Source organism: Piliocolobus tephrosceles, chromosome X, assembly GCF_002776525.5.
Source record: "Piliocolobus tephrosceles isolate RC106 chromosome X, ASM277652v3, whole genome shotgun sequence".
Classification (NCBI taxonomy): domain Eukaryota; kingdom Metazoa; phylum Chordata; class Mammalia; order Primates; family Cercopithecidae; genus Piliocolobus; species Piliocolobus tephrosceles.
The window spans coordinates 18,219,591-18,244,229 of NC_045455.1; the positions used below are offsets into that span (position 1 = coordinate 18,219,591).

At 40.4% G+C, this 24,639-nt stretch overlaps 1 protein-coding gene across 1 annotated transcript in view; it reads right to left on the minus strand.

Moving 5' to 3' along the window:
- The window catches only part of LOC111546581 (dnaJ homolog subfamily C member 3), a 107,848-nt gene extending 83,766 nt beyond the window's left edge, over positions 1-24,082 (minus strand). The window contains exon 1 of the mRNA XM_023218049.2: positions 23,866-24,082. Coding sequence (XP_023073817.1) covers positions 23,866-23,947 — 82 coding nt within the window. The 5' untranslated portion in view covers positions 23,948-24,082. The remainder of the gene's footprint in view (positions 1-23,865) is intronic.
- Positions 24,083-24,639: the final 557 nt, after the last annotated feature.

The window sequence follows — 24,639 nt, forward strand, 5'->3', positions numbered from 1 at the left end:
GAACAACATTTACTTCTCACAGTTCTAGAGGCTAGCAAGTCCAAGATCAAGGTGCCAGCAGATTCAGTGTCTGATGAGGGCCCATTCCTCCTAGACTGCATTTTCTTGTTGAGTCCCTATGTGGTGAAAGGGGAAAACAAGCTCCGTCAGGCCTCTTTTATAGGGCCAATAATCCCAATCATGAGGGCATAATCTAATCACCTTCTCCTTAAGGCCCTGCCTCTTAATACTGTCACATCGGATTAGGTTTCAACATATGAACTGGGGGTATGGGGGGAACACAAATATTCAGACCATAGCAAAAATAAAGTTGCTTTGTTGTACTAGTATTCCAATATGTGCAAAAAGGCATGTACAGAAACTAAGTAGCCAAAGCATTTCTCATTTATGGTGAGCATGATGTTAAGCTTTTTGGGGTGCTGAAGGACATTACAGAAAGAAAATCAAAACAATGGTTGCTTGGGAGGGTAAGAGAAAAGACAGACTGGGAAGAGGCAGGAGGGAACTGTTGGTAATGTTCTCATCTTGCTTAGAGGTGTGGGTTACACAGTTATATGCAATTATCAAAACTGAGCAAATATACACTTAAAAATATGGACATTTCATTGTACATTAATTTTACATGCAAACAAAAGTTGGTTATATGCCTGTTAAAGTATTTAGGGCCATGTATACTGGTGTTATTTTGAAATGCATTTTTTTCAAGGATGAATGGTTGGATACAGAAATGCCCAGATGCGTATGTGTTAAAACAAACATATTAAAATATTAGTGGTAGAATCTAGATGATGGGTATAGGGACGAACACTGTAAAATTCTTTCAACTTTGCGATATGTTTAATAATAAAATGTTGGGAATATATACACTATGGTGTTATAATGGGAGAATGTACACAGAGTACTGTGAGGGCACAAGTTCAGGCACCTAACACAGTTAAAATTAAATAAAATTTAAACTTGTTTCACAGTCATATTAGTAAGAGTTTAAGTGCTCAATAACTAGTGGCTAGTATAGGAGAGAAAAAATAATTTTCTGTCTTCATAAACTGGGACTCCCTATAACAAAAGACAGATTAACAAGAGTTGTTTCTTATGTATACCTCAAACATACATGGAAGAAAACTCAAGAGAATCGGGTAAATCTCCAGAGTAGATTTCAAATAAAGAGTTTAAACTTCAGCAGAATACCATCATTTGCTATAATAAAGGAAGTGGAGGGTGATGGGGAAATCTGTTACAGGGGGATGGCCAGGAAAAACACTGAAAACAAAAGTAAGATTTGTTGTACAGTTTTAAGTCAATGCCTTTTCCATTTAGTGGCACCTCTCCTGCTAGTGCAGAGCAGGGAAAAATATTTCCCTTATAGATGTAAATTTCTCTGACAAAAGGGCAACTTTTCAGAGCTATTCTTGGGTCTACAGTTTCTCAAAATAACCAACTCTAAATAACTAATATGACAAAGAGACATATTTTGGAGTAGCATATTGTGGGTTCCTAAAGTCATATTTTGGGGTAGTGTGACCTGAGCTCCAATACCACTGCCTGGGACAATGCAAATGATACCAAATATCTCCCATCAATGCGGAAAGTTCCACTGGACAGCCCTGGGGGATTCCCCTGAAGGCTCACCTGAAACCTGAAGGAAAAGTAGGAAGGATGCTACCTTTGTCGAAAAGGCTGGAATAGGGAAACCAACCATCCAAAAACAAAGGACATGACATTTAAATGCCTAGATGTCACATGATTAATAAGGCTTTCAAAAAAAAAAAAAGTCTAGTATTTCGGCTAGCTCTCCTTGCCATCATGACGTAATTATTCTGGAGTGGAACACTTTAAGTGCTAGGTGACTCTAATAAACATCCACAGAGGAAGAGGGAAACCAATTCATTATCTACATGATAATCCAGGTGACATGATGATGACACGACCATGGAGTAGTAGCAGTGAACACAGAAAAAATAAGAAAGAAGACACACATGACTTATATTAACAGGCTAGATATGGAGGTCAAGTACAGAAAAAGCAGGGTCCGGGATACCCAAAGCAATGTACTGAGCAACTACCTAACATTTTAGTCACCAAAAGCACTGAACTCCCTATTTCATCTAATACAGCAAAAAGCTGATTGGAATTCACTTTACCTTGCTCTTTCTCCTTCTAAACATAGTAGCTTTCTCAGCCTTTTATATTCCTGCTCTGTAGTTTCTTCATAGTGTCTTAGTAGGTTGGCACAAAAGTAACTGAATCCCTTGGTTGCCTGTTGGACCCCTTGGTATAAGGAATGGAAAGAAAGGAAGAGAGATTTTAGGGCTCAGAACATACCCTCCCAAAATAAGACTGCAGGAGACCAGAATTTGCCATCCCAAAACATACTTTCTTGGCATATTATTTGAAGCTGGTTATTCTGAGAAACTACAGACATAAAAACAGTTCTGAACACTTATTTTGTGAAAATAATGTGTATATAAAGAAAATTTTCATAAGTAGAAGTGTCTGGTAGGTGAGCTCAGTGATACAGACCTGTAATCCCAGCTATTCAGGTGGCTGAAGTGGGAGGATTGCTTGAGCCCAGGAGTTTGAGACTGGCCCGGACAATACAGTGAGACCCCATATCTTACATAAACAATAAAAGGAGGCCAGTTGCAATGGCTCACATCTATTATCCCAGCACTTTGGGAGGCCAACACAGGAAGATCACTTGAGGCCAGGAGTTCAAGACCAGTCTGGACAAGAAAAACACCATCTCTCCAAAAGTTTTAAAAATGAGCCAGGTGTGGTGGCACACACCTGTAGTCCCAACTACTCAGGAGGCTGAAGCAGGAGAATCACTTGAGGCCAGGTGCTACAATTATGCCACTGCACTCCAGCCTGGGCAACAGAGCATGATCCTGTCTCAAAAAAAAAAAAAAATTTTTTTTTTAAAGAAAAAGAAAAAAGAAACTTTATGAGGAGAAATGTATTACAAACAGAATTAAGAAGCTACGACGTGCTGGAAACTTCTGTATCTTCATTTCACTAAATCATCAAAACAACCCCAGGAAGTAAACGTCTTTCATAGTTTTAAAACTTAGGCTCAAGGAAGTTAACCATTCCGCCCAAGGACTCACAACAACTGTCAAAACAAGATCCACTTCCAAAGACCAGTTTTCTTTTCAGCACAGTGAACAATCCTTTTCCCCATGTAAACCAGCCTAACCTTTCCACAGTTACTAGGCTTTTCACGCTTCATTCACTCAACCCATCATTTTACTTAACATTTTAGCTACAATCGTTTCCAACCTCACAGGATGAACCGGAAATCTAAAGGGAGCTAAGAACACATGTAAAAAACTCTTTGAACTGCTATGTCAAGCCATGACATGCTCTCACCCTAGAGGGTGAGTTACTCTGCAAACTAAATTTCTCTTGCCTTCTAGGATAAAAAGAGTATCCAGCATTTCTTCTTTTCAGAATAAAACTGAGATATTTATTACATTACAATTTTACCCAACATCATTTCCATCTAATTATATGATAATATAACTTCCTCTACAAAAATTTCCACAGCACACTCTAATCATTCAGAGAGAATGAATTATTATTCTGTTGGTGCGCTTTGGTCACATTTCCATAACAGAACTTGCCACAGTGTAAGAGCTGGTGGTATAGACCCTTCTTTCCCCATAAGAGGCATTGTGCCTCCTCCCTGAGATGTTCCCAGTTCTCATCTTACCTTCTTCCAAATCCAGCCCCTATGCTGCTGCCCGGGCAATCCTTCAAAATGCACTTATACTAAAAATTCTGCAGAATTTTCACATCATTGGCTAGATTAAAACTAAATCCCTTCAGATATAAAGGCAAACAACACCTTTCAGAGTCAGGTCTCATGACGTGGGTCCAGCCTTATCATCCATTAATCCTCCAGCTCTTACTTCATACTCCTATAAAAAACTAAACCTATTATACTTCTCTGAATATACCACATTCTCATGCTTCATCCCTTTGCATTTGCTATTACATAAAATGGTCTTCCACACTTGCCCACCAAAGAAATTCCTACTCATCCATCAAGACTCTGCCCTCATGTCTTGAAACCACTCCCATGGAAAAGTGCACAAAAGGCATTTACTCTGACTCTCAGCTACACTGTGGCCCGGAGACAGACAACACTGTGCATCTGCACTGAGAGTCACAAGCCCCAGAACAAGGGTGTGACAGGGACACATCACATTCCTGTCTGTCCAGGACATGAAGCCAGTGCAGCCCCCTAACATGCAGCAGAGACCTCAACCACACCTACCAGGACTAGTGCCTATGCTCATCACTGGAGTATTCGTGGGCAAGCTAGGTGGTCCAGCTCTACCCAGCTATCTCGCCCTGACCCACTGCTAAACAGAAGCTCAGGGAATGAGGGAATTCCACTGTCTAGCTGATCACCTGAAACAACACAGTGAATCTCAAGTGTAAACAAAGATCAGGTACACATCTGTCTGCTTTTGCTGCTGCTGGCTCATACCAGTAAGTATCACCTACAGGCCTGTAGGTTGAATTGCACAACAAATATAAAACCTGCCAACAAAAATACATAAGGGTATAAAAGCAAAGCAAAAGACTACCGTAGAGCATACTCTATAGGCACAAGGCAGGTTGGGGGAGAGAGAAAAAAAAATCCATCTAAATGAAGTAAATTCAAACAACAACAAGTATCAGCTTCTCTAGATGAGAAAGAATCAGCATTAAGAATTTGGGTACCAAGAAAAATCTGAATGTTGTGACACCACCAAAAAGACTGCACTGGCTTTCTGGCAATGGACTATAACCAAAATGAAAATTCAGAAATGAGAGAAAAGAATTCAAAGTGGGAATTGTAAAGAAGCTCAATGAGATCCAACAGAAGGTTGAAAACCAACACAAAAATAGCCAAAAAAGCAATCTAGGAAATGAAGGAAGAGACAGATGTCTTAAAAAAAAAAAAAAAAAACTTCTAGAAGTGAAAAATTCATTTAAGGAATTTCAAAAAAAAAAGTCAGAACAGTCCAAAGCTTAACAATAAACTGGACCAAGAAGAGGAAAAATTTCAGAGCTTGAAGGATGGTTTTTTAAATTACCCAGTCAGACAAAAAAAAGAATTTGTTTTAAAATTTCAAAAGAATTTTTAAAATCAGACAAAGCCTTTGAGAAATACGGGATTATGTAAAACAACCAAACCTACAACTTACAGGCATTCTGAAGAAGAAGAAAAAGAAATTTAAAAAAACATATTTGAGGAAATAAAACAGGAAAAATCCCCTGATATTGCTAGAGATGTAGACATCCAGATATCAGGAATTCACAGGGCACCTGGAAGATACCATACAAGACGAACATAACCAAGGAATATAGTCATCAGACTATCAGCAAATCTTAAAAGCAGTTAGACAGAAGTGTCAAATCATTTACAAAGGGAATCCCATCAGATTAAGAGTGAAATTCTCAGCTTTACCTTACATGACAGAAGAGTCTGGGGCCACGTTTTAGACTCCAAAAACAAACAAACAAAAACTCTAACCAAGAACTTTATATCCTGCCAAACTAAGCTTCATAAATGAAAGAGAAACAAAGTCTTTTACAGACAAGCAAACACTAAAGGAATTCATCACTACTAGACTAGACGTATAAGAAAAGTGCAAAGAGTTCTAAATGTGGAAACAAAAGGATATTTGCCATGATAAAAGCACATGTAAATACAAAGCTCACAGATCCTATAAAGCTATTATACAATTGTGACTCCAAGGCAACTAGCTAACAACACAGGAACAAACTTTCACATATCAATATTAACCTTGCAAGTAAATGGCCTAAATGCTCCACCTAACAGATACGGCGGCAAACTGGATAAAAAAAGACACAACCATCTGTAGCCTACATGAGCCTTGCCTAATGACTAAAGACACCTATAGACTCAAAGGGGTGACAAAAGATGTATCACGCAAATGGGAAAGAAAGCAAGCTGAAGCAAACATTCTTATATCAGATAAAACAGACTTTAAACCAACAATAATTTAAAATAAAATTTTAAAAAGGCAAAGAAGCCTTCCACAATGGTGAGTGATAGCATCTCCAAAAGTTAAAAATACCAAATGCATGACAGTACTCCCGTGACTGGTTAATAGGGTGGTAGTTCACTAGTCCATCGAGATGTCTTATTTAAGGGAAATGTGTGGGCGATCTTAGTTTCATGGCCCTAAGGTAAGAACTACATGCCAGGTATAGTTTCAGTATAGTCACCCCCAAGTGTTAAGCGCCCAGAGCGAGGACAGTAACACGCCCAAGAGGGATGATGATTTCTCGGAGGTGGGTAGATTAAGAGACCAAAGCTTGGTAGGGGATATCCATGTTGGTGAGGTTAATCTTGACTGAAATGCACTATGTCAGTGAATGAATGTATGCACTATGTAATATCAAGGGTTTCCAATAGTGGTCGATATTCATGTGGATCAAGTTTTATCATGTGAGTATAATGTCTGAATGTGTGATAGTTGATTAGCAGATTGTTAGTACATACTTATATACATGTGGAATGGATCTTTAATATAAGGTTATGTGTGTATGTACTATGTGCGATCAAGCATTTATAACATTATATATTATTCATGGGGATTAACAGTAATGCACAAAGTATATAGGAGTACTAATATATTAGTGTTGGCAGTCAATACTGACATATTAGTTAAAATGTGTGCCGAAAGGAATACAGAGAATAGTTTAATTACAACTTCAGCTTTGGGTGTTGATGGTGAAGTGGGAATGCTTTTTCTCCGAGTTGTCCTGGAGAGAGACTCTCCATTTCTATTTTACAAGACCAGAGTATTGAGTTATATACTACAAAGGCAGTTTCATTTAAGTAGCTTATTTTAAATTAGGGCAGTGAGTGGTATAAGGGCAAGGATAATGGGGAATTACATGATAGACGCTGTCTGTCCAATGGTAACAAAAGGATGTTCGACTGGCTATCCTCTGATTCATGTGAGTATAAGCAGGTCGGCCACTAAAATTCAGAACAGGCATTGACTTAGTGGGCAGAATATTATGCTTGGTTGTTTGAACGTATGTAGTATAAGAATAACTGCTAGAATGAGAATAGAGAATAGAAGGGCCAGTACACCTCCTAATTTATTAGGGATGGATCGTTAGATTGTGTATGCGAACAAAAAGTATCACTGTGGCTTAATGTGGGGTAGGATACTGAGGGGGTTGGCTAAAGTGTAATTGTCTGGATCTCTCGGGAGGTCAGGTGAAAATAATACTAGAGTTATTAGAAGGAAGAGGAGAAAAATTAGACCTAGGATATCTTTGGTTGTATAGTAAGGGTAGAAGGTGATTTTGTTGGAATCTAATGAAATTCCTGAAGGGTTATTGGATCCTGTTTCATGCAAGAATAAAAGGTGGAGAATTGCTATGGCTATAATGATGAAGGATAGGATAAAATGGAAGGTGAAAAGTCATGTAAGGGTGGCTTTATCAACTGAGAACCCACCTCAGATTCATTGAACAAGGTCCATTCCAATATACGGAATGGCTGATAATAGATTTGTAATTACTGTAGCGCCTCAGAATTATATTTGGCCTCATGGGAGTACATAGCCTATAAATGCTGTTGCTACAGTTGTGAGTAGGAGGATAATACCAATAGTTTAGGTTTCTAGGAGCATGAATGACCTGTAATATAAACCTCGGCCAACGTGCAGGAAGAGGTAGATGAATACTAAAGCGCCATTAGCGTGAAAATAGTGGACTATTCTGCCATGGTTTACATCTCGGTTGATATGGGTAACCGAAGAGAAAGCAGTTAAGTGTCCAGTGTGTAGTGTATGGCCAGAAATAATCCTGTGATGGTCTGGAGAATAAAGCAAGTGCCAAGAAGTGAGCCAAAATTTCATCACATAGAGATGTTGGATGGTGTGGGAGATCAATAAACGAATAACTTATAATTTTAATTAGTGGGTGTATTTTACACACATTGATCATTAGTGTTCTTACAGTTGAAGTACAATGGTGATTTTTCATATCATTAGTCATAGTTACAAGCCACGTGGGAATGACATATGCTTTATTCTTATTGGGTATTATTTTGGTTATAGGATTTGTAGGTTTGTCTTCAAAACTTTCTCCTATTTATGGAGGTTTAGGGTTAATTACTAGTGGTGCTGTGGGTTGTGGTATTGTGTTGAATTATGGTGGGGCTTTTATAGGGTTAACAGTCTTTTTAATTCATTTAGGTGGGATGATGGTTGTTTTGGTTATACTGCAGCAATAGCTATTGAGGAATACCCTGAGACACAAGGATCAAGTATTGATATTTGACGAACTTTATTATTAGAGTTACTAATAGAATTGGTGTTGATTTGATGAATGGTTGAATATGATGGGGCGGTGATTACAATTAATTTTAGTAGTGTAGGAAGTTGAATAATTTTTGAGGGTGAGGGGCCGGGGTTGATTCATGAGGATTCTGTGGGTGCAGGTGCTTTATATAATTATGGGTGTTGATTGGTGGTGGTTGCTGGTTGAGCATTGTTTGTTGGCGATTATGTTGTAATTGAAATTACTTAGGGTAATAGATTAGATAATTAAGAGTAGAGTTAGAAAGGAGGGGATAAACAAGGAACGGAAATAAAATTTAATTAGGCCTTTTGAGTGGATATGGTAATTGAGGCTGTAATGTGGGTCTGTGAAATTATCTTTGGTAGGGACTTTTCTAATCAAACTAAGTCTAGTAGAAGTGAAGCCAGATTTTGGCTTGTAAGTAGGCTTGAGCAAGGGGTTGTACAATGGACTGTGGTTGAGTAAAATCCTAGCATATCGGAGAATTTGAATGTCTGTAATGGATATTTTAGCTTAAGATTATTAGTTATAAGACTGAGCTCCACTGCTAGCAAAATCCCTAGGGTAGTTACAATTAGGGCTCTAAGTGTAACTTACAGGCAAGACAACCAAAAAACTTGAGGCAAGACAACCAAAAAAAGGAAACCACAGGTCAATACCCCTGATGAAAATAGAAGTAAACATATGCAACAAAATCCTAGCAAACTAAATCCAACAGCATGCACACACACACACACACAGAGGTGGTACTGTTGTTTGGGGGGAAGAGGTAGGGATAACACTAATGGTGATGAGAAATACAGTGAAGATACTGCCTATTATTAGGTATTTAATTGAATTAGTTAGGAAGGGAATACTTTCGTTAATAATAATTAGAGTCATGAAGTGGGGTTGTCCTATTAGAGCGAAGAAAATAATTCTGATACTACAGACAGCTGCTAAGGAGGTGGCAATAAGAGTAATAGAAAAGGCTCAGGTGTTAATATATGACATGTTTGCAGTTTTGATAACAAGGTATTTAGAGTAAAAGCCTATTAGGAAAGGCATACCTGTAAGTGCTAGGCTGCCAATAATAACGGAAGAACAGGTAAGGGGTAAGGTCTTAAATGTCCTCCTATTTTTTAAATATCTTGTTCATCGTTGAGGTTGTGGATGATGGATCCTGAAACATAAATAATATAGCTTTAAAAAAGGCATGGGTGCAGATGTGTAGGAATGCTAGGTGTGGTTGATTAATGCCAATTGTGAATATTATACGGTCTAGTTGAGGTGAAGAGTGTTATTTTTTTGATATCATGTTGTGTTAGAACACAGATTGCTGTAAATAAGGTGGTAATAGCCCCTAAACATAGTGTAAAGGTTTGGATTAATACACTATTTTCTATTAGGGGGTAGAAGCAGATGAGCAGAAAAACTCCTGCTACAACTATAGTGCTAGAGCAGAGTAGGGCTGAGACTGGGGTTGGGCCCTGGGGTTATTATTATTTATATAATAATAAAAGGTTCAATATAACAAGGAGATTTAATTATGCTAAATATATACACACTCAACCCTGGAACACCAAGATTCATAAAACTACTCCTACTAGACCTAAGAAAACAGATCAACAGCCACACAATAATAATGAGACTTCAACCCCCCACTGATAACACAAGACAGACCATCAAGGCAGAAAGTGAACAACGGAACTCCAGACTTAGACTAAACTCTAAACCAAACGGACCTAGTAGACATTTACAGAACACTCTATCCAACAACTGCAAAATCTACATTTTTCTCATCTGCGTGTGGAACACTCTTAAAATCAACCATATGCTTGGCCATGAAAAGTTTCAATAAACTCAAAAAAAAGTCAAAGTCATATCAAGTATTTTCTTCAACCACAATGGAATAAAATTAGAAGTCGATATCAAAAGGAACTCTGAAAACAACACAAGTACATGAAAACTAAACCACCTGAATTACTTTTGGGCGAGCAATGAAATTAAAGCAGAAATCAAAATAATTTTTGAAACAAATGAAAACAGAAACATAGCATACCAAAACCTCTGGGATACAACAAAAGCTGTGCTGAGAAGCAAGTTTACAGCATTAAATGCCTACATCAAAAAGACAGAAAGATCTCAAATGAACAACCACACACCACACCTCAAGGAACCAGAAAAATAAGAACAACACAAACCCAAAACTAGCTGGGAGAAAAGAAATAAAAAGATCAGAAATGAACTAAATGAGATGGTGACCAAAAAATAAACATAAAAAAAGTAAAAACATCAACAAAACAAAAACTTCTTTGAAAGGATAAACAAAATTGATAGACCACTAGCTAGACTCACCAAGAAAAAAAGAGAGAAGATTCAAATAAGCACAACCAGAAATAAGAAAGGTGACAACTGATACCACGGAAATACAAAAGATCATCAGAGACTACTATGAACATCTTTAAGCAAACTAGAAAACTTACAGGAAATGGATAAATTCCCAGAAACATACAACCTCCCAAGATTTAACTAAGAAGAAATAGAAATCCTGAATAGACCAATAATGAGCAATAAAATCAAATTAGTCCTAACAAAATCTTCCAGGAAAACAAACAAACAAACAAAAAGCCCAGGACATATTTACAGCCAAATTTTACCAGTCATACGAAGAAGAGCTGGTTACCAATCTTACTGAAAGTATTCCAAAAAAAAAAAAAAAAATCCAGGAGGAAGGATTCCTCCCTAACTCATTCTATGAAACCAGTATCAACCTGATACCGAAATGAGGCAAGACAACCGAAAAAAGGAAACCACAGACCAATATCCCTCATGAAAATAGAAGTAAATATATGCAACAAAATACTAGCAAACTAAATCCAATAGCACACACACACACACGCACGCACGCACACACAAACCCATCATAATCAAGTGAGCTTTGTCTCTGGGATGCAAGCATGGTTCAAAATACGCAAACATATGTGGTCCACCACATAAACACAATTAAAAACAAAACCCAAATGATCATCTTAATAGATACAGAAAGGGTGAGCACAGTGGCTCACACCTGTAATCCCAGCACTTTGGGAGGCTGAGGCGGGAGGATCACTTGAGGCCAGGAGTTCAAGACCAGCCCGGCCAACATGGCAAAACCCCATCTCTACAAAAAATTAGCCAGGCATGGTGGTGCATGCCTGTAACCCCAGCTACTCAGGAGGCTGAGGTACAAGAATCACCTGAAGTGGGAGGCATAGGTTGCAGTGAGCCAAGATAGAGCCACTACACTCTAGCCTGGGGGACAGTGTAAGGCTCTGCCTCAAAAAAAAAAACTGTAGAAAAAGCAATCTATGAAATCCAACACCCTTGTATAAAAATTCCTCAAGAAACTAGACATCGAAGAAGCATACCTGAAAATAATAAAAGTCATCTATAACAAACCCACAGCCAACACCATACTAAACAGGCAGCAGCTGAAAGCATTTCCCTTGAAAACTGGAACAAGACAAGGATGCCCATTCTCACCACTCCTATTTGCCACGGTACTGGAAGTCTTAACCAGAGCAATCAGGCAAGAGAAAGAAATAAGAGGCATCTAAATAGGAAAAGGAGTCAAATACCTCTCTTCAGTGATTATATGATTCTACACTTAAAAAACTCTAAAGACTCCACCAAAAGGCTTCTGGAACTGATAAGCAACTTCAGTAAAGTTTCAGCATACAAAATTAACGTACAAGTGGCAGTAACATTTATATATACTGACAACAGTCAAGCTGAGGACCAAATCAATGACACAATCCCATTTTTAATAGCCACACACAAAAAGTAACATACCTAGGAATACAGCTAACCAAGGAGGTGAAACATTGCTAAAGGGAGAACTATTAAACACTGCTCAAAGTAGTCATACATGACACAAACAAATGGGAAAACATTCCATGCTCATGGGCTGGAAGAATCAATATCATTAAAATGGCCATACTGCCCAAAGCAATCTACAGATTCAACACTATTCCTACCAAACTGCCAATGTCATTTTTCACAGAATTAAAAATATTCTAAAATTCGTATAAAACCAAAAGCAACCTAAATAGCCAAAGCAATTCTTAGCAAAAAGAACTAAGCTGGAGGCATTATATTACCCAACTTCACACTATAAGGCCACAATAACCAAGACAGTATGCTGTGGGTGGTATGTGGATTGCTTTAGGTAGTGTTGTCATTTTAACAATATTATATTCTTCAAATCCATGAGCAAAATTGATAGACTGCTAACTAGATTAACTAGGCATAGAGGAAACATACCTCAGCATAATAAAGGCCACATATGACAAACCCACAGCCAATATACTGAATGGGGAAAAGCTGAAAGCATTCACCCTAAGAACTGGAACAGGACAATGATGTTCACTGTTACTATTCCAATTCAACATAGTACTGGAAGTCCTGGCTAAAGTTATCAGGCAAGAAAAAGAAATAAAAGACACTCAAATGGGAGAAGAGAAGGTCAAATTATGTCTCTTCACAAATATTATTTTTTTTACCTAGAAAACCCTAAAGATTCTACTAAACGACTCCAAGACCTGATAAACAACTTCAGTAAAGTCTCAGTATACAAAACCATCGTATAAAAATCTGTAGCATTTCTATACACCAACAACATTGAGCCGAAAACCACATCAAGAATTCAATCCCATTAACGATAGCCATATGCAAAAAAAATAAAATACCTAGGAATACATTGACCAAGGAGGTGAAAGATCTCCATGAGAACTACAAAGCACTTATGAAACAAATCATATATGGCATAAACAGAAAAACATCCCATGCTCATGAATTTAGAGACTATCATTAAAATAACTACACTGCCCATAGTAATCTGTAGATTCAACACAATTTCTATCAAATTACCAACGTCACTTTTCAGAGAATTAGGAAAAACAATTCTAAAGTTCATACAGCACCAAAAAACAGCATGAATAGCCAAAGTAATCCTAACCAAAAAGAACAAATCCAGAAGCATCATATTACTTGACTTCAAATTATACTGCAAAGCTGTAGTAACTAAAATAGCATGGTACTGGTACAAAAATAGGCATACAGAACAATGGACTACAATAGAGAACCCAGAAATAAAACCACATACCTACATCCAACTGATTGATCTTTGACAAAGCTGACAAAAATAAACAACAGGGAAATGACACCCTAATTCAATAAATGGTGCTGGGAAAATTGGCTAGCCATATGCAGAAGAAACTGGATCTCTATCTCCCAGCATATACAAAAAGTACCTCAAGATAGATTAAACATTCTGGACATTGGCCTAGGCAAACAATTTATGATGAAGACCCCAAACACAAATGCAACAAAACCAAAAATAAACAAATGGGACTTAACTAAAAAGCTTCTGCACATCAAAAGATTATCAACAGGGCAAAGAGACAAACTACAGAATGAGAGAAAACATTTGCAAATTATGTCTCTGACAAAGGACTAACATCCAGAATCTACAAGACACTCAAACAACTCAACAAGAAGAAAACAAACAACCCCATTAAAAAGTGGGCAAAGGGCCAGGCGCGGTGGCTGATGCCTGTAATCCCAGCACTTTGGGAGGCCAAGGCAGCCGTTCACGAGGTCGGGAGATCAAGACCATCCTGGCTAGCACAGTGAAACCCTGTCTCAACTAAAAATACAAAAAATTAGCCAGGCATGGTAGCGGGCGCCTGTAGTCCCAGCTGCTCGGGAGGCTGAGGCAGGAGAATGGTGTGAACCTGGGAGGCAGAGCTTGCAGTGAGCCGAGATCACGCCACTGCACTCCAGCCTGGGTGACAGAGCAAGACTCTGTCTCAAAAAAAGTGGGCAAAGGACATTAAGAGACATTTCTCAAAAGAAGACATACAAGCAGCCAACAAACATGAAAAAATGTTCAACATCACTAATTATGAGAGAACTGCAAATTAAAACCACAATGAAATATCAATCATCTTATACCAGTCTGAGTGGTTATTACTAAAAAGTTTAAAAAAAATAATAGATGTTGGTACGGAGGTGAAGAAACTGTAACACTTATATACGGCTGGCAGCAATGTAAATTAGTTCAACCACTATGGAAAACAATGTGGAGATTTCTAAAAACAAAAACAAAAACAAAAAAAAACAGAACTACCATTTGACCCAACAATCCCACTACTGGGTATCTCCCCAAAGGAAACCAAATCCTTATATTAAAGAAAAGGCACCTGCACCCATATGTTTATCGCAGCACTATTCACAATGGCAAAGTCAATGGAATCAACCTAAGTGTCCATTGACGGTTGACTGAATAAAGAAAATGTGGCATATGGACAACATGGAATACTACGTAACCATAAAAAAGAAAATGATGTCCTTTGCAGCAACATGGATGGAATTGGAGGCCATCAGTCTAAGTGAAATAACTCAGAAACAGAAAATGAAATACCATGTGTTCACAATTACAAGTGGGATCTAAACAATGGGTACACATGGACATAAAGATGTAAATAAGTTACTAGGGATTCCAAAAGAGAAGATGGAAGAGAAGAGGGAAGAGGGTTAAAAAATTACCCACTGCATACAATGTTCATTACTAGGGTAATACGTACACTAGAAGCCCACACCCCATGTAGTCCATTCTCACATTGCTATAAAGAAATACCTGAAACTGGATAATGTATAAAGGAAAGAAGGTTAATTGGCTCACTGTTCTGCAGGCTGTATGGGAACCATGGCTGGGGAGGCCTCAGGACACTCACAATCACAGAGGAAGGAGAAGCAGGCACCTCTTCACATGCCAGAGCAGGAGGAAAAGAGACAGAGGGAAAGTGCTACATACTTTTAAATAACTAGATATCATGAGAACTCTATTATGAGAAGAGCAATAGGGAGATAGAGCTAAACCATTAGAAACTACCCCCATGATCCAAATACCTACCACCAGGCCCCACCTCCAACATTAGGGATTACAATTCAACATGAGATGAGGATGGGGCACAGATCCAGACCATACCACTCTGCCCCAGCCCCTCCAAAATCTCATGTTCTCACATTGCAGAATATAATGATCCCTTCTCAACAGCCCTCAAAGTCTTAACTCATTCCAGCGTTAACTCAAAAGTCCAAAGTCTCAGCTGGGACAAGCCAAGTCCCTTCCACCTGTGAGCCTACAAAATCAAAAACAAGTTAATTACATCCCAGATACAATGGGACTATAGGCATTGGGTAAATAGTCCCTTTCCAAACGGGTAAAACCAGCTAAAAAAAAAAGGCTACGGGCCCCATGTACGTGCTAAAACCCAGCAGGGCAGTTATTAAATCTTAAAGCTCAAAAATAATCTCCTTTGACTCCATGTCTCACATCCAGGGCATACTGCAACAAGGGGTGATCTCCCAAGGCCTTGGGCAGTGCCACTCCTGTGACTTTGCAGGGCTCAGCCTGCGCAGCTGCTGTCAAGGGCTGGTGTTGAGTGGCTGCAGCTTTTCCAGTTGCATGGTGCAAGCTGTTGGTGGATCTACCATTCTGGGGTCTGAAAGATGGTGGTCATTCTCACAGCTCCACTAGGCAATGCCCCAGTGGAGACTCTGTGTGGGGGCTCAAACCCCACATTGCCCCTCTGCAATGCCCTAGTAGAGATTTTTCCATGAGGGCTCTGCCCCTGCAGCAGCCTTCTGCCTGAACATCCAGGCTTTTCCATACATCTGAAATCTAGGCTGAGGCTCCCAAGCTTCAACTCTTGCATTCAGCACCGGCAGGCTTAACACCATGTGGAATCTGCCAAGGGTTTGGGCTGGCACCCTCTGAAGGCCTGAGCTATATCTGGGCCCCTTTCAGCCATGGCTGGAGCTGGAGTAGCTAGGATGCAGGCAGCAGTGTCCTAAGGCTGTGCAGGGTGGCAGGGTCCTGAGAATCACCCAGGAAACCTAGGTTTCTGGGCCTATGACGAAAGGAGCTGACTTAAAGGTCGCTGAGATGCCTTGGAGCCCTTTTCCCATTGTCTTGGCTATCAGCACTTGGCTCCTCTTTACTTAAACAAATTTATGCAGTCTGCTTGAATTACTCCCCTGAAAATGGGTTTTTCTTTTCTACCACATGGACAGGCTGAAAATTTTCCAACTCTTATGCTCTGTTTCCCTTTTAAATATAAATTCAAATTTTACATCATTTCTTTGCTCATGAATATGAGCACTGGCTGCAAGAGGCAGTCAAGTCACATCTTGAACACTTTGCTGCTTAGAAATTTCTTCCACCAGATACCCTAAATCATCTCTCTCAAGTTCAAAGTTCCACAGATCCATAGACCAGGGGTACAATGCCACCAGTCTCTTTGCTAAAGCATAGCAAGAGTGGCCTTTACTCCAGTTCCCAATAAGTTACTCATCTGCAGTCATTCTGAGCCCTGCTCAGCCTGGACTTCACTGTCTATATCACTATCAGCATTTTGGTCACAACCATTCAGCAAGTCTCTAGATAGTTTCAAACTTTCCCTCCTCTTCCTGTCTTCTTCTGAGTCCTCCAAACTGTCCCAATCTCTGCCCATTAGCCCATTCCAAAGTTGCTTCCTTCTACATTTTCAGGTATCTCTATAGCAATGCCCCACTCCCAGTACCACCAATTCTCTGTATTAGTCCATTCTCACATTGCTATGAAGAAATACCTGGAACTGGGTAATTTTTTTTTTTTTTTTTTGAGATGGAGTTTCGTTCTGTCATCCAGGCTCAAGTGTAGTGGCGCAATCTCAGCTCACTGCATCCTCCGCCTCCTGGGTTTAAGCAATTATCTGCCTCAGCCTCCCTAGTAGCTGGGATTACAGGTGCCCACCATCACACCTGGCTAATTTTTTTTTTTTTTTTTTTTGTAGTTTTGGTAGAGATGGGGTTTCACCATCTTGGCCAGGTTGATCTTGAACTCCTGACCTCATGATCTACCCGCCTCGGCCTCCGAAAGTGCTGGGATTACAGGCGTGGCCAGAACTGGGTAATTTATAAAGAAAAGAGGTTTAATTGGCTGACGTTTCTATAGGTTTTACATGAAGCATGGCTGAGGAAGCCTTAGGAAACTTATGATCATGGCAGAAGGTAAAGGAGAAGTAGGCACATCTTCACATGGCCAGAGCCAGAGGAAGAGGCGCGGGGAGATACTACACACTTTTAAACAACCAGATCCTGTGAGAATTCTATCACAATAACAGCTCCAGGGGATGGTGCTAAACCATTAGAAACCAAGCCCATGATCCAATCACTTCCCATCAGGCCCCAGATCCAACACTGGGGATTACAACTGAACATGAGATTTGGGTGGGGCACAGATCTAAACCACATCACTCCACCATTACACAATTTACCCATGTAATCTGCACATGTGTATCTTGAATCTAAAATAAAATAAACAAAAAAAAAAAGATTCTGCCCTCAAATGCTGGCTCCTTTGTGAAACCATCCCTCACACTGTATTGTTTTGAGAGAGGTAAAAAAAGCTCCTTCAATCTTCCTATTTATTTTGCATTTCCACACTCACAGGTACATGACTTCACTTTGCAATGTCACTGTCTCTATACATTGCTTTTCACAATTTGCCTGCTTCTCAAAGTCCCAACCCCACAAAACTCATCAAAAGAAGTTTGAGAGGAGGAGCTATCTATTCTTCTTTGTATCACCTAATTCAGTATCCCACACATAGTGTGTATGCAATATTTGTTGAGTGAATTTAACTATTTGTCTTTTTATTTAAATGTATTATAATTCATCAGAATAAAATCTAAAATACATAACAATTATCAAGTCAAACATATGATCAATGATTCATAAAGACATATATCTGAAAAATCAAATTATTTGCAAATTATTGGCTGTTTTTGCAATCAACTCTCTTTTGAGCCACAGGTAATTTTTATTCCTTTGCCACATGGTCTGTAAAAATTATTTTCAGAGAGGTAAGACAACCAAACATCATGCCATTTCCTAATCAGCATCAGACAATAGGTTTCTCCTTAGACAAGCAGTGATCCTAAGTCAGCAAAATAAGCAGCAAGGGCAGGGAAAAAGGTAGTCAACTATGTCTTTCACTGAAATTAGTATTAGAATACCTTATATTTTGGAGAGCAGAAAATAAGGATTTTTTTAAACTTAAAGGTGGGGGGTTAAAGGTATGATGTGAGTTACAATCAAGACTGGAAAAACCAGACTAAAGGAGGCAAGAACTCATAGTCAAAGATACTAAAGTTCAAGCAAAGGCGGTGGCAGACCCAGACCAGATAGCAATCCCAGAGATAGAGACGGTTATTCAGGTTGGAACACTTAGAATGTGAGGAATGAGGAAAGCCCTAAGATTCTTTTTTTAAAAAAAACAGAAGGCTAAGCCAAGACTCTAGCAAGGTGGGGGAGAGTCTAAAAGAAGTCTTGTAGCAGAAACACAGAAGACACTGGAATCTAGCCAAAGAAAGATAGAGCAGGAAGTTCAGCATCTACTACTGTTTGAACGTTCCCTCCAAAATTCAGATAGAAATCTTTTTATAAATTACTCAGTCTGTGGTATTTTCTTATAGCAGCGCAAAGATACAATTGTAGGAGCAACATTTTCAGAAGGCGACAAGAAATGGAATCGAGGGTGTAATTACACAGATTAGATTTATCTGGGGATAGAGACATCTAATGTATGTTATTTAATACGAGAAAAAGTAGCAGAATAGGTACAAATGTAGATAAGCTACTGAATTTTGAGGTAGAAAGAAGAACTTGCCTTGTGATGGCTTTCATTTTCTCAATAAAGATAAGGTCTAAAAGAATGAGTTAGGGGAGAGAGGAAAGGAGAGTTTAAATTAGAGGCTTAAGGAGGGAGGAAAATGTTTGAAATACTGATTTTCAAGAATAGACATAGTGAAGAATTGTAAGAGTGTTAGCAGTATTTAATGTGCATTTCCAACTGAGATTATTTCTTTAAAATGAGACTAATCAGGGCCAGGCGCATAGGTTCGCGCCTGTAATCTCAACACTTTGGGAGGCCAAGGCATGAGGATTGCTTGAGCCGAGGAGTTCAAGACCAGCGTGGGCAAACATAGAAGACCCTGTCCCTACAAAAAATTTTAAAAACTTAGTAGGGGATGTGGTGGTGCACACCTGTGGTCCCAGCTATTCAGGAGGCTGAGGTGGGAGGACTGCTTGAGCCCAGGAGGTCAAGCCTATATTGACCTAGGATCATGTCACTGCATTTCAGCCTGGGTGACAGGGCAAGATCTTGTCTCAAAAAAAAAAGTTGAAAATAAAAATAAAGATAAATGAGACTAATCAGCCAAGTTGTCTTCATTTTCCTCCATCCGTGTTTACCTATAAGGTATAAAAAGAGTTGGCCAAGTTGAATTTAACCAGTGTTGGGTTTTGGCAGGTGAGTAAAACAGAAGATTACAGGGGCCAGAAAATAAATGGGCATTTGCAGTGCACTAACTACAATAATGGACCACTCACTCTAAAGTGAGAAAGGAGAAAAAGAGGACATGAATGCTTCACAAATGCATGTCTTAAACCCCAAGTGGTCTGTAAACTCAAGAGCAAAAACCATGAGTTTTATGCTATGTATATATATCTCACCAAAGAGTAATGTAGTTAGTAAAAGCCTTTGCTGACTGATTAAATGAATCTTCTCCATATTCCAGAACTCCAAATGATACAAACTCATCAGATTTAATTTTTTTAAGTAGCTTTCTAAAGATATGGAAAGAAAAATAAATCTATGGTTGAGTTCTGAAGAGCAGGTGAATGGGTTCCCATGATATTTCCATATAAACAAAGATTAACTGTAGGACATTAATCAAAACAGACCACAGCAGTAGAAATTAAACTTAACAACAATTAATTAACTTCATACGGAAAAATAAAACCTAATTAATACAGTGCATTCCCTCCCAGAACAATGGCCCCTGCTCCACAGAATGAAAACCACTGCATTTCCAGGCAGTCTCTCAGCAAATACTAACTAGTCAAGAGACCTGGAACTTTGATACCACTGCTACCTATAGCCTATCTTATTGAAGAATTTAAAATAATTCTAGAAAACATGTGACCACCTTTTATGATACTTAATTTATATAAATTACTTAAAGTCTCTCATTTTTGCTACTTTATTCTTTCCCTATTTAGATAATGTCAAGAAAATCCTAGAAAAGACAAAACATACCTCTAATAGCTTAGGTTCAAATAAAAATTATCACAATATTTTATACATATAGATTTTCAACTGTATATTTTTAACTATTCTTTTCCCTATGGCCAAAATATATGGTTTAAACAGCTCAGTGAAATAAAGAAAAATTGAACTTTGGGAGGCCGAGACGGGCGGATCACCAGGTCAGGAGATCGAGACCATCCTGGCTAACACGGTGAAACCCCATCTCTACTAAAAATACAAAAACTAGCCGGGCGAGGTGGCGAGCACCTGTAGTCCCAGCTACTCCGGAGGCTGAGGCAGGAGAATGGCGTAAACCCGGGAGGCGGAGCTTGCAGTGAGCTGAGATCCGGCCACTGCACTCCAGTCCGAGCAACAGAGCGAGACTCCGCCTCAAAAAAAAAAAAAAAGAAAAATTGAGTCCAGATAGCATGTTAAGGACGAAAAAGAGATAAAACTATGATAACAGAAAAAAGGTTTGGTTCCCAGGCTGTGTTGCTACTCAAGTCACCAACAGGACAAACCATTAGCAAAGAAATGAAATAACTTCCTTATCTGTAATATGAGAATACTAAAGCAGATACTACTAAAGTTTTCTTTCTATTCCAAAAATTCGATTTCATCTAGTGCTTCTGACTTCACTCTTTCAAAGGCCTTTGAGAAGGGCGGGTGCTAAAAGACTCAAATTTTCAATTCATGATATATACTTTCTGTCTCTGGATGACAACTAACAGAAAAATCTAGAAGAAAACAGACAAATATTTCAAAATCAGAAAAAAACTAGGTCATCTCTTCTCCATCCTGTGCCACTCTTAGTTCCACATTCACTTCTCTCATAACCATTCTCCTTCATTTCTTTTTTTAAAAGTGAATTGTATTGTATACATTCGATGTTTACAACATCGTATTATGAGATATACACAGATAAAATGGTTACAATAGTGAAGCAGATTAACAAGAGTGAAGCAGATTAATATATCTATCGTCTCACGTAATTACTTTTTGTGTGACAAGAGCAGCTAAAATCTACCTATTTAACAAAAATCCTTAATGCAACACAATTTTATTAAGCCTCAGGCCTAGCAGTAGCACCATTTGCCTCCCAGAGAACTATGAGATTAGTGAATCCAGACAGAATTTCTTTGGGAAAACAGGGGCTAACAGTTTGCTAATTCAAGACAGAGTTCTTACCTTTATATCCCCATCACCAAATCCAGTGTCAAATACATAGCAGACACCTAATTTAACTCCTCTATATAATTTATTACACCAGTAACTCAGGTGTGGTCATCCGGGGTCTTTACAGAAAAGCAAAATTTCAGGTACCATCAAGATCTAATGAATCAAGCTCTGTAAGTGGGGTACAGCGCTCTGTTTTAAAACCCCTCCATGTGCGATTCTGATGCACACTCAAGTTTGAGAACCATTGTATTAAACCTCCCAGGAAATAACCTTCTTGTTAATTACAAAAAAGTGCTGGGGTTTTTTTCTCAGCTGCCATCACTTAAAAATGCTCGGACACACATGATGTTGTCAACTACTTAACTTTTGTCTCCAGCATGCACACAAAGTGAACGTTAGTAAAACCTTTGGAGCCTCAGTTCCCTGGTCTGTAAAGCAGGAATAATACCACACGCTTTCATAAATAAGAGATAGCTTACAGAAAGGCTCCTTTCTTTCCTTCCTTTTCTGTTACCTGTACCAAGTCCCTGCTACTTTACAAAGACAATAGTTCTAAAGAAGACACTCTGGCACTCCTCTGAAAAATGTCACCAGTGCCTCCTACACAGAAAAGCTCTCTAATGAGGTTTTCTTATGGAAAATACCACAGGAGGGAAATGAAGAGTTAAGAGTCCTTACAGACTCATATACAGAACAGCAATTCTAAAAAGATGGTTCACAAAGTAGTGGGAAAAGCAATCATTCAAAATTGTGCACCTCTGTAACTTAAAAAAAAAAAAAATCACCATTAAACAGCACATAGGCAACTTTCTCTTAAGTGTCCAAAATAAATCATAAATGATAACTGGAGATAAATAATAGAGATGACGGGTGGGAGGTGCGGGGGCAGGACGAATGAAGCTTTTGAAAATGCAAAAGAACATATATTATGTGACCCATATTAAAGTGGTACAATCCAATCCCCTAGATTTTCTGGGGGCAGCCTCACTGTCAAATTCTTTGTCCCAATGTTGCCACACTACGTGTCCTGATTTGGGGTTCAAAAAATATGGTTACCGGGGGAAGCAAAAGCAAAAGCCCATTGCTGTGGGTGAGACCTAAAAACTGGGGAGTACTACTTTAAAAAAAAAAGAAAAGAAAAAGGTTGAGAACCTTCAGAAGAATTCACTATAAACAATTCCCAACTTTTAGTTCCTCGCTCCCTTTGAACGGAATACTCAAAGGTTTAATTTGACCTCCTTGACAACTAGCCCTTTTTACGGGGATGAAAATACATCAGTGCACGTGATGTGTCATTACACTCGAATATTTCGCACAGTAACCGCGTCAGAAGCATTCGTTAAATCGGCACTATCAGCTTTAATTCTTACTCCTCCCCGCTGCCATCTAAGACAGGACAGTCCTCTATTTTCGCTATTCTGGAGTAGCCAACATTCCAGTCTGCAGGACTGAAGAGGAATTTAATCGCCCATATCTTTTTAAGGGAACCTTTTACAGCGAACTTGGAAAAGTAATGCCAGCTATACGTTGAATGACACCATGCTGGGAGTTGTAAAACCACAAACTCAGTGCCTGGCCGTCCGGGAGGTGGAATTCCAACAGCGCTCCTCACTGCACCAAACTAACAATTTCTCCACACGACAGTGCATCTTAATGGGGATGGTTACTCACTTCTTAAATAGTCAACACTGTCCCCTCCAACTCCCAGCCGGACATGACACTCCTACCCCACCCAAGAACTCCAGGGCGAAGGAAGTCTTTTGGCCACCTTGGTGCCTCCTCCTAGCACCAATGACTGACAGTGTCCCCAGGCGCCCAGCAAGGGTCCCAAGCGAGGCCGGGACCCGAAGGCTGCCCAAGTCTTCGCGTCCCAGGACGTCCTGAAGTCGCAGCCCCGTGCCCCCGCTCCCCGCCACGGGGCGCACCCCGCCTCCTCCGACTGCTGCGGCCCCTTTCCTTAGTCCAAACCCGCTGTCCCGGCCCCGCGGCCTCCGGTCCCCTCGACTCTACCCCAGGCAAACCCGGAACCGGGCGTGGGCTCAGGCCCAAGCCAGGCCGCGGGCTCCCCCAGGGCTCACCCCACCTCCCGAGCCGCCCCGGGACACGCGCCCGGGCGCAAACGGGAAAGCGCGGGGGGCCTGGTCCGGGAGCCCACTTCCCGGCCGGGGCAGGGCAGGACTCACCTTCATACTGCAGATCCACCAGGACTAGCAGGAAGGGGAACACCGAGCCCAGCCGGCTGGTCACGGAGCCGGGGGCCACCATGTCCAAGGGCTCGCAAGTGAAGAGAAGGAAGAGTGTGGCCCACCAGCACGCGCCGGCGCTCTGGCAGCAGTTGCGCCCGCCCCGGTCGGCTCTCGTTCAGGCCTCAGTGGCTCTGGAGCCCAGCAGAGGAAGGCAGCGGTGGGCGGGGCCCGGGCGACGCTACGCCCCGGAGCGCCGCCGCTGTCCAATCGCCTTCTTTCTGGCGGCTTTCCTCCCGGGCTCGCCGGGGTCGTGGTTCGCGCTGATAGGCTGCGGAGGCCGCCGCCCCGCCCCGTCTCTGATAGGATAACGTGGAAGCACGAGACGAGGCTGCGTCTGCCGGTCGCAGAGCTGTCAGCAAGCTCCAAACCGCCGCGGCCGCTCGGAGGGAAGCAGACGGGGAGTCTGTGGCGGTCGCCGAGTCCGCATGCGCAGGCTGCAAAGGCCCTTTTGGGCCGGGACCGGCGCGCTAGGTTGGCGAGTGGGACAATTTGATCCTTCCGAGGTTCGCCAGCGTGATGTTAGGAGAGGAAAGCGCAGCCGCAGCGTCCGAATGGGAAGGCCAAACACGGTCCCAGGGCGTCTGAGGGCAACTGCAGAGCGCCTGGAATTGAGGTCTCAAGTGAGCCGGTAAACACCGCCTCCCGCTGAGAGTCCCGGAACAAATACTGTCTGAACTGAGCCATAAGCAAGAAAAGATCAGGAGAAGCTGG